General features: G+C 34.5%; 1 protein-coding gene across 2 annotated transcripts in view; it reads left to right on the plus strand.

The window, feature by feature from the left end:
- LOC118203430 (agrin-like) overlaps positions 1 to 12,062 on the plus strand; it is a 686,914-nt gene that overhangs the window by 661,343 nt on the left and 13,509 nt on the right. For both annotated transcript variants that reach the window (XM_085810654.1, XM_085810655.1), the window contains exon 25: positions 2,582 to 2,685. In XM_085810654.1, the coding sequence (XP_085666780.1) occupies positions 2,582 to 2,685 (104 nt within the window). The remainder of the gene's footprint in view (positions 1 to 2,581; positions 2,686 to 12,062) is intronic.

The raw sequence follows: 12,062 nt of genomic DNA on the forward strand, positions 1-12,062 counted from the left end.
AAGTGGCATGATGGTAGATGAGCCAACTGCCATAACCTTAGTTGCGGGTTCTGATCTCGAAAAAGACATACATGTTTGTAAATGTATAGTGTCGACTTAAAATAATATTGAATCGAAGGTCTACTTCAACAGTTTGAGGTAGGGTGAGTAGTGACCCTCGGGCCTATTTCCCAAAGTATTCTTCATCAGAACTGGGAATTAGTACAATTTTGGAGTACAGAAAGTATGCAGTGTCTAATCCAACAACAAGCGCAACCTTTGTATCTTGGCCGCGATAAAATTCGGGGATCTGATTTGGCAGTAGATTTATTTCAACAATATTAGAAACAACAACAACAAAACTGAATGTTTCAGAAGATTTTATATAAAATTCAGAAAGAACATTTTTAATCTTGAATATTAATCTTCATCTACAGATGCGACACTACAAAGTTACATTTGTAATTTTCATTTCAAACAGAATAATGCAACGATGTATAAACATAATATGTTTCAAACAGAATAATACAACGATGTATAGGTAAGATAAACGTAAGATATTTGCGTGTTGTTGTTGTGTTGTGACTTATCTCACTTGTCTGACAGTAACATCAGAACAAGCTTACGAAATTTATCGTGGCAAGGCGATTAAAACTGTGCCTGTGGGCACTATACAAGTACGACTATTAAAACTGTGCCTTGAGCACTATACAAGTACAACTTTGCTCAGTTCCATCGCAATTTTCATGAAAAGCACCCCGGAGGGGACAGGTCCGAGAATATTCCACCCCCCCTCTTTCCCTACCACCAACCTCTCGAGAGGACTTCGACTATGTATTTAAAGTGGCCCCATGTCGCAAAGGTACTATACATTTACCAACATCCATGCCTTCTCTGGGATTCGAATCCAGGCCCCTTAGTATCGCAGTAGGCTTCCCTAACCACTATACCACCTCGGCGGCTAGATATTTGGGTTTCAAATTTAATCAGAAAACTCAGCGATATACGAGAAGTGTGTAGCTAGTCGCAAAGAGCAATATATTTTACTTTAGAATTCAATCTCATTGTGGGAAAATGGCAGCATCTTTAAGCCAATTTTGAACACATATAGTCTTCCACTCGAACATGCGCACCTCGAAGTTCGATTTGTTTTTTATTTATTTGAAAATTTAGGCGAGTTTAATGAAAGCTTTTAAAATATTGACTATCTTAGGAGCGAAGCGAAGAAGGTCTTTAGCGTATCCCGACCTGCACTTAATTTAAATAGAATTAAACTTGAAAATAACAGTAACAAGAATAACTGGAAAATAATATGCAAAAGCATCGAACGTTCGTATAGAAACTGGCACTTAATTGGAATAAAGAACAACTCACGCAGTAAATAGACCACTGAGATCATACCACATACATTCAGACAAATTCTCTCTTCAACACGCAAAGGATATCGTATATCAACAAAATCACTCACAGAGAAATAAATGTCTGAAGCAGTACTCACCGAGAAAGAGTTCAATGTCCCATAACTAAGGTACTGAATATCTGAACTAATTAACTCACAGCTTCTAACTCTTTTGATATTTGTACGATTGTCCCAAAAAACTTTAAAAAAGCTTCAAGAAAAATCTCTTTTAGGGCTTCGAAAATGCATTTTCTGAAAATTTCTAAGATATCACCAAGTTGGCGACAAATCTTTAAATATAGCCACTTTTGGCGGAACAATTCTTATCAAGCCCGACAGGAACTCTAGGCCATATCTTTCGTTCTAACTGAGCTGTTTTCTAACAAATTCAGTATTTCAAGATCTGCAAGAAACCACGCGAAATAAACACTTTGGATCCCGGTAGGTGTCCAATAATTCGATTAAATCAAAAGGTGCAATTAAGTTATGGTATAACATTCATTACTTAATAAGTAAATAAATATAAAGATTAGATATAAAATATAATAAATATAAGAATTGGATATTAGATATAAAAGCTGGAGAGAAATTTCTGTTACTGCCTGTTTATCCAAAAACGAGGCTCAGCATGAACATACATGACCAGTCCCCACTGATTCATCTAATGAGAGCGAACTGTTTTAATTCATGGGGAAAGTAATATATATATATATATATATATAAGCGAAAAATTATCGAAACTTATTTATAGCTTGAAAACAGAGGTGAAAACTATGGCAGTGTCGAGCTAACACCTTTTACAAGTTGCCAGGTTTTCAACCAATGAATTCAACGATCAGTTCCACAGATAAAGCTGGTCTTATTATTTCGAGATTAAGGGAAAATATACAACTATAAAATACACCGAATGCAATCGTTTTATAGATATTTCATAATAGCCACTGATTAGTATTTTTGGTATATAAGTAGGCAAATTATCCTGCACATTTTGGCTTAAATATTACTTAATGCAGTGCATCTTGAGCAAATAAAATTCTGATGAACATAATTTACCATCAGTCTCTAAAGAATTTATATTCACGGAAGGAAAGTGTCTAATAGCAACCGTTGTTTACTGTGAGACTTAAAATGTTATAAATTTCAGGACAAAAATTTTAATGCGTGTTGTGTACCAAAGATATAAATACTTGTTTTCTTTTCCAGAAATAACAGACATGGAATGCTCCAAGTTGATGACGATACACCAGCCGTTGTCACTTCGAAACCAGAAACAAAGCATTTAAAAACAGATGGAGTTTTATGGATAGGTAAGATATATGTCTTATACATTAAACGAAATTATTTTCATACTGTGTCTACCAAATCACAATATATATATATATGATAAAAACAAAGAGAAAATGAAATTGTATAAATTGAATGTTTATTTCGTTTTAATGTTTTTAAGAGCTATGTAATGAATCAGGGAATATTAATTTTTTAATTCGTTTTCCATTTAGTCATACTAAAAATGCATGTATTATTTAATTATTTATAAACTAGATCTCAATCAATTTTTTTAATTCCGTAATTGTTAAGATCTAATTTTTAATTCGGGTTGTAATTTAAAAGAATGCGAGTGGTAACAGCGTGTCTCATTATTCTTTAAAAAATGTATTTTGTTTCTAGAAAAAACTTTGCAAAAAATCTCATTTTCATGTCAGTGTGTGCTCTAATTTTGAAATTATAAATATGATTGAAGCACATTATTAACAACATGTGCTTAATGTACAGTTTTGAGTTAAAGTAAAATTTTGAGCTAGTCTAAGCTGTGTAACTCATTCGGTTTACGTATCCGTTAACAGTTTTGAAATTTAAATTAACTCAAGTTTTGTGATAGATATTCTGTAGGAACTAATCTACAGCAAGACTGATATCTAGATTAGGCACATACTGTATACCACTTTGGGTGTACCTTCTGACTTTATGACATCGTAATACATAATTCTGCAAAAGATTCTTTTTTCTATAAAAAAAAAGGTTGTAGGATTCCTCCCTTTCATTCTATTAAACTAAGTGTTAAGGAACTTAGTGAACAGCTAAACGAACAATTACTCAAGTCCCAGAATAGAAACGTAAACTCAAGAAGGGTTAATTACTCTTTATTTCCTCCAAATAAGATATACAGTCGACGCCTTCCTCAGGGCGTACAGCAAAGCCTGCACTTAGGCTTAAACTCAAAATGTAAGAAATAAGAACGAACTAATAACTAGCTAAAGATATTTAGCCGAAGCTAACACAGTTCTAAACTAGTTGACCAGTAATATTAAATTAGCCAGAAAAGCTATGAAAAGGCACGTTATACGGCCGAGCGTAGTAACAGTAAGAGAGACGTAGTCAAAAGGTAAACGCGCGCTATTCAGGAATCCTAACTCTCTCTGGTGAAATCAGTGGAACTGGACTTAAATACTACTCTACTTCTCATTTGCATTTAACGCGCTTCAAAAACCTCATTCTGGTAAGGAATTGTAAGCTGAAGCTAGAAGAGATAGGAAAGTGGCATAAACTTAAAATAACTGTTATAAAATTTAAAATTTAAAAAAGTTGTATGCGACTTCTATATGACCACAAATCTGAAGTTTACAACTCCAGAACATTTAACTCCTTCCCGAAAATAATACTAAAAATTAAACTTATATTTTTACTCAGCATAATATGCACTTTTGGTGCATAAAACAATCTGTTGTCTAACCTCATGACTTCCTTGCATGGCCTATTAAAATTTACACTTCTTTTAAAATTGTTTCCTCGAATCCCTTGCAAGCATCTTTGCGATGTTTTGCTTCCTTGAAAGATGACTAAGTCGTACTTTTAAAACCAATATAAATACAAATATCGTATTTAACTGTGATTGGATAATTGCCTCATCTTCAAAATAGATTTGATGTGAATTACAATGAAATGAAATGATGTTTTACAACGGCCACGTCTGGAAGTTACTGGTTTTTGCATCTCTCTCTCTAACTGCACACACAAAATACTATATATATATATATATATATATATACATGTATATATGTGTTTGTTGTTTGATTCAGGTGATTACAATAAAACGGAGAGGTGAACAGTTAGTTGTTATAGCAGTTCCATATACAAGCTTTCCATGTTCTACGGCTAATCTTTTTTGAGTTGTGCGAGATACATATAGGCGTCATAAACGTATAGGCGCCATATATATACGCGTATAGGTATAGAATACGTATAGGCGTCATAAAAAAGTCGTCTTTGAATCTATTTCACAGTTCGCTTTTAAACAAGGTGTTCCGCTCTGTACGTAAGTACATATGACATGCACAACAATCGTCGGAATGGATTCCAGAGCGATCAAAATGAACATTTCTGTTGAAATATGATACCCGAAATTTTTCGCGATTCCAGTGCTTCCTTTACATTGTACAAGGAAGTAAAAATTAAATTATACAAACAACTTTACATGCAAATTTCGAGAAATGCATAGAGGAATAAATTTTGCAAGATGCATGTTGGTCACGTGATTTTAGCGCAAGATAAAATGGAAAGAAACGATAGATGAATCAACAGTCGTTACTTTCTGCTGCTTAAAGAATCCAGAATTTCGAGAAGTTCAACATTCCAGAAGACACGTTAAAACCTTAGTTGAGATGCGTGTGTGTGTGTGATTATGGCAAAGCCTCGAGGGCTATCAGCCTAAGGGGAGGGATGCCTTCGTAGAGGACTTTCTAAGGAAAACTGGCTCGTATACACGTTACACATGGGGAAAACCACAAAAACGCCCATGCAGCCAGCCCGTTCGCGGGATTTGAACCTTGGACCGAACTACCAGTGTTCAGCGACTTTACCGCTCGGCTGCTGGTGGGCTTAGTTGAAATGCCTGAGCGACGATACCATACACAGTTCTGGCAAAAGGACGCTTTTAAGAAGGATCAAATTGTAGGCTTAACGTTCGTCTATGGGGATTGGCCATCGTATCGCGGTTGAATTCACGAATTTTTCTGTGCATAGAATTTGATCTAAATGGGGCGATTGTCGCAAAGACCAGGTTTCTCTAGACGTACTACTACAGAACGCACAGATCGACGCATACGAAGAAACGATGGCGGCTCCATAGTTGTGGATATATTGCTGAATACACAGGGAGCTTTATATTCTCTAATATCTGGGAGAACATTTTCCCGTCGTTTGGCTGAAAGCAGCTTGCACACAAACCGCTGTTTTCGAAGATTTCTATTAACACCAAAGCATCGACATGAAAGACTGCTATGGTGTCGTCAGCGAGCCACATGGACATGCGAATGGCACAATGTGGTATTCAGCGACGAATTTTGGTTTTGTCTGCCTGATGAGAGTCACCGGTCGTCAAGTCTGAAGGCATCGCGAAGATAGAACCAATCCTACTACTATTGAGGAACGCCACACCGGCTCGTGATACGTTGATGAAAGGCTGAAGTCTGTTGTAAAAATGGTATTTTCAGTAGAACAATACAACACCGCACCCGGTAGTCGACAAACCTTGCAGCATGTCCCATTGCTTCCTCGGCCTGCGATATCCCCTGATCTGTTCCCGATCGAGCATATCCGGGACATCATTTGTCGCCATTTGTCTGCTCTGCCCCAGCCTCTATCGGAGGATGAACTTTGGAGGAGTGTTCAAAGCGTATGGTGTTCCATTCCTTAAGGACACAATCCACACTTTAATTGAATCTGTATCTCTAATAGTTGCAGCTTGCATTGGCGCGAGAGATGGTTATACATCTTACTGATTCCGTGTATATCTCAGCACTGTACAAATTTCTCTTTCTGTGAATAACATCACTCATTTACATATTCATGTCCTGTCTATGTGTCAACTGATATCACATTCTACCCAATCTTTCACGGTGTTCCATTATCTATGTCGGGCGGTATATCAACCATATTGTGTTAAATGCAGATTTCCACAATTTTACTTTTTGAACCTTTTCTTTCACTTCATAATGTTTATTTTTGATATTTATAAACTTTCTTAGGGTTTATTAATAAAGTATTCCTGGAACATGTATTTCTTTCTGTATGTGCTACATGCTTGCCTTTGCTACATTTGAGAAGGAATAACCTGTAAAATGAAGGCTTGTTCGACAATGTATTAATTTTTATGGTTAAGTTTCGACCAACTAAATTCTAGTAAATTTGGTTGAAATTGCTATTTTTAATTACAAGCCAAATTTTTTGTTGAAATCGTATTTATCTATAAGAGAAAAACTTGTATTTCGTGTATCGTTGGTACGGGTAAGGAAATCAAACAATTAATCATCTTAACACGGAATTCTAAACATTTTAAGCAGATATTGCATGCTGCATATTTAACTCAATTTCAAACATATCTTTTTCTTCGAAGCTGGAGAGATTTTTCTCCTTTACCTAGGAAATACATGATAATGCAAATTAGGTTGGCAACTGCAGCGAGAAAATAAATAATAAGTTCATAAACTGCTTTACCTTATAGAGGATATTAACCTCCTTCCCCCTGCACCTTGAGATAGAAACGTGAAAAATCAAAATGAGGTTGATAACTGCAGCGAGAAAATAAATAATAAGTTTGTAAACTGCTTACTTATAGAGATAAACTCCTTCTCCCTGCGCCCGAAGCTAGACATGTGAAAACTCAAATTCGCCTTCGCTGGAATTCGACATCCAGATATTCCATTTGTTAGCCGAATGTATTTGTTACGTTTTTATTTTTCTGACACCAGTTGTTACGTTATTTTCTTCCTTCACGTTCGTACGGGGTTCGTGTGAATGTGGAGTGAATAACGACGACACTTGATGAAACATCGAAACATGCTTTATTTAGCCAATGTTAATCAGGACAGCTTTAATAGTACTTTTTACAGTCATCGAAGATCTACTATAAACACGCTGGAACACTCAGCGGCACAGGCTTCACACTGTCAGGCAATAACTGTGGAGACAGCTTCCTACAAAGCACCAGAGTACAGCTCCCGATTCTGCTTGGTCGTTCTCAGAATTCCACTTACTCTCGAGACTCTCCACGCTAAAACTACGACACACGAGCACAGCTCCCGACTCTTCGGTTCAGTCGTTCCCGGAGCTCAACACGCTCTCTCGACGATGGACTAACCGCATTACACTAACAGACTCCTTCGGTGCACTCGACGACCCACTCGGCACTCGCTGCCGGGCTGTCAATTCGATCGACTCCGCACGGACTGACTCGCTAGATCAGACACACACACTAACTGACTGCGGAACAGCAGGGTTTATCCAGCTTTCGGCTTGTGTTCGAGAACATTCTGGGCTAAACCGGTAAGAATTCGTTCCAAAAAGTTCTTCATTCGTCCATGGTATATCGCCAATTTTGTCGCCAAATGGGCGATTTTTCGCCAAATGTGACAACTCTGTTTTCCCTTGCCACTTTATGGCAACCCTAAAACTACTTTGCGGGGAAACCATCTTACCGCGCCTGTACATTTCGTAACAGTATTATCACATAACGATAGCATATAGTGTAATAAGTGAAAGTTCCTCATAACCTGTATTTTATTTTATTTGAAAAATATATTTAAAAAATATTGATTCAGTTAAAACAAATATTTTGCACAGTAAACGTTTTTGATAAGTAAATATTAAATAAAATTTATAGTTAATCTAATAAATTTTCAGTTTACCAAGAAAATGATATTTGCTGAAGATTATCAAAAGTGTAACTTCACAGATTTCAGAACTTGAGAAGTTTTATAGAAAGTACATAATAAATATTAGTTCAAGAAAATATACTTGTCTTAGAGTAATAAAATGAACATGGTTTAAACAACTGACTACAGGAATATTATTTATGGCTATATAATAAAATAGAAATATCCTATATAATTTGTTAAGTATTAAGCGATATTACTAAATTTTCTTTCAAATTCATTATTTAATTAATTATATATCTGATTATTAATTATTGTATTAATTAATTACATTATTTTGTTACGTTATGTTTTTTAATTGGTATCGTTAATCGGTGAGTTATATTGTTCTTAAATTAATAATTACAATCATATTAATTATAAATTATAAATATTGATTTTTATTATTATTAATTGATTATATGATTTAATTTAATAATAATGAAGTGCAGCTGATATTCTTAAATTTAAATAATTTTAATACAAAGTATTATTTAACAACAAAATATTAAATAGGAAACTTAGTTTAACTTAGTTTTAACGAAGTATTTTATAATTCTCCAATATTCCTGTCCATTGATGAAAAGTGAAATTTAATTGTGAAAATGAGCAGGCAATATTCTGCTCTTTCGTGAACTTCGATATGAATTATGAGTGCTCGTTATCATTATTAATCAGATAGCCTAATGACGTCAACGGTCAATAATTTAAGGGCGGCCATAATTTACAGCTAAGCATGAATGATTCGTAAATTTGATTATGAGACCTTATCTAAGATATGGAAGAATTATTAATGGCTGCATAAAATAGGAAGAAGGTATTTATTGCTTAGACGACAGAGAGGTAAAGAGAAAAGCATATTTCAGTGCGCTGATAATTTAGGGCTTTTCTGTAAGAGGATTCTTGCAACATATTTCGGAAATTAATTTACTTGCAGAAGGATATTTTTCGCATAGGCTTGTAATAAATTTATTGAATAAGCACATAATTCCTTTGTGAGGATTAATGCTTGCATGTAAAATTTGTCAATCCAGAGTTTTAACCTAAAGTGCCTTGTTACATAGCTGTAAATTTTACTCTCCTGACATTAATAGTTAATAAAATCAGATTATCATTTAAAATTTTTTCATTCGATATTTTAATAATAGTTTTGCATTTTATCTCGAAATGAATAGATGTAAGTTTGAATTTTAATGATGGCGAATATCATGTAGATATTTCTGGTGAAATAGTTTCTTATTGTTCTTACGTTTAACTTAGAAAATTCAAAAGTAATTTAGTAATGCATTTAAAATATCTAGGGTACAATAGACTTTGTATATAAAATATATATACCAATTTATATATGTATATCTGTGGTTCTCAATATGTTTTGCTCCATTATTTTAACTACTTTTATAAATTAAGTGACCCCAAATATAAAAACTATTCATAAATATCAAATTTGAATAAGTAAAGTATATTTTTCTCTTCATAAACTAAAACTAAATACTAAAAAGCTCAATAAAATGATGATCGCATTTCCCCCCTGAAATTATGAGCTACCCTCTGCTTTGACAACACCTGCATATGCCTAAATAAGATACGTATGCCTTATTTTGCATGTAGTTTTAAAGGGAACTCTTTTGTAGTTTTTAAATTATTGTAACTATAGCAAATAATGCTACCCAAGATGCAGTAAACTGAAGGCCACCCTTTCTGTTTTTTCTATTTATTTTAAAATGTTCTTTTTTTTTCTCATATAAGGATAAACAGAAGAATTTAATTTAATGAAGAAATTGTAAAAACATTCAATTTTAGGATACTTTATTTTTTATTAGATATTAAGCAATTGACTGAAAATTAATCTTTTATACAGAAATATTTGAAACAATGTATATAACAGGAGAAGTCGGATGTTATTAAGGATTACTAAATCCTCTTCTATTATTGATCAGTTTCACAACTACACGATCGAATTGACCAAATTTTATTGATATGAGAGCACGGTTATCTTCTGCCTTGTTCTTGTCAGAGGAGTAATAGATTGGAAGAGATAGTATTCTGCCATTGAACATTTATATTTTTATAGGGTAAATAAACTTTTGAAAAGATAAATAATATTATGTACTTTAACTGATATCGTTTGCTTACAAAGATGTGTATTATATTTGTTATTTCGTTAAATATAGTGCTTTGGTTAGATTAGATATATCTTTTTCCACCTAATTTGATAGATAATTTAAAAAATTCTCATAAATATTTGAATATTCATATTTTTAATTTAGTAATTTATATGAGCAAACAAGACAGGACAAGAAGAAGTGGGCAGGATATTAGAACAATTGTTTTAAAGGTATAGTCCCAGCGCACTTAACGGTTACCGTTCCGTCAAACGTTTGCTTTACAAACTCCTCAAGGAACGCATCTGAGGGCCTCCCAACCCTTTTCCTCAATCAGCAAGCCTCTCGAAAAGAATTTCATCTCACCAGGATTTTGTATTTCAACATGCCACTCGGATACTCTACACTTACCAACACAGATGGTTTTTCAAGGATTGGGACCCGGGTCCAACCATAAGACAGCTAGCATTAATCACTAAACAGATTTAAAAAAAAGGCTACAGAAGTAAATATTACAAAAATATTAGTAGAAGTAAATATTATACCATTGTGTTATCTTATTTGTCTGATAGTAAAACTAGAACAAGCCTTTGAATTTTATCATCGCAAAGGGTGCATGGCTGCAACTGTCGTTGTCATGGGCTTGGGCACTTTATAGGTGACGGAAGGATTTTGCTCATTTCCATCTCGATTTTGAAGGAAAATCCGTTCCTCAGAAGATCGGTCTAAGGTTCTCCACTTTCCCTCCCCTACCCCTAAACAACTCAAAACGTTTTTTTGACTCGGTGTTTGTTATAAGTGCTCTCATGCCGGCAAAGACACTGTGCACTTACAAACATTTAAGCATTCTTTGGGATTCGACCTCGGGCCCAAACGATACAGCAGCTAGCAATGTTTATGATACTGATTAGAGAGGCTTCAGTAAGCTAAAACATCTGATGAGATAAATATTTCATTGTTTATGGGTGGCCTGGACGGCTCATGCAGCACACGACAACATTTTCTACAGCCCACAACAAGGTTAACACAATTTATAATACCATGCTGAATGCGTTAGAACTTACTCATTTCATTATGAGAAATTTAGCACCGAATAATTGCAAAAATATATTCAACAATTCTTGTAAAGCTATAGCATATGTGGTACGAAACTAATCTCTACTCCAGTGTATACTTACTTTCGGGAAATAGACATATAGAATAACCTAACGTGCCAATTTCCATCAACTCCGTGTTAAAAGCAGTGTCACACATTTTTAGATCATAAGAAGTAACAAGTTTTCGAGCACAATAAATCAGTTCTGCCTTTTAAATCCCCTTTTATTGCTGTATTTTTATGCGAAGTTCACTTCTGAAACAAAATTGTTTTCGATAATAATATTTATAGATGCAAATGAAACAGCGCTTGGAATGACATACGTTTTATTAATAATTTTTTAATTATTCAAATATATAAAAGTATTTATTAAGCTTACTAGCTTTCATGTTAAGCATCCTATAATTAGTTTGAAGGATTTAAAAGTGTGTATGTGTGTGTGTATATGATTATGGCAAAGCCTCGAGGGCTATCTGCCTAAAGGGAGGGATGCCTTTCGTGGAGGACTTTCTAAGGGAAACCGGCTCGTATACACGTTACACATGGGGAAAACCACAAAAACGCCCATGCAGCCAGCCCGTTCGCGGGATTCGAACCTCGGACCGAACTACCAGTGTTCAGCGACTTTACCGCTCGGCCGCTAATGGGCGAAAGATTTAAAAGATGGCACTTACTTGCTAATGAATTGGCAATTATTGTGCCACAATTAATTTTTTTTTCTTGCCTCTGCCGAAAACCTACCATATTGAATTTAAATAAATATTTACGTAAAAAGAGCAAATATGCACCGGCGTAAT

The sequence above is a fragment of the Stegodyphus dumicola genome, chromosome 2 (assembly GCF_044657685.1).
Source record: "Stegodyphus dumicola isolate Sdum_Otavi_A_Nest chromosome 2, ASM4465768v1".
NCBI lineage: Eukaryota > Metazoa > Arthropoda > Arachnida > Araneae > Eresidae > Stegodyphus > Stegodyphus dumicola.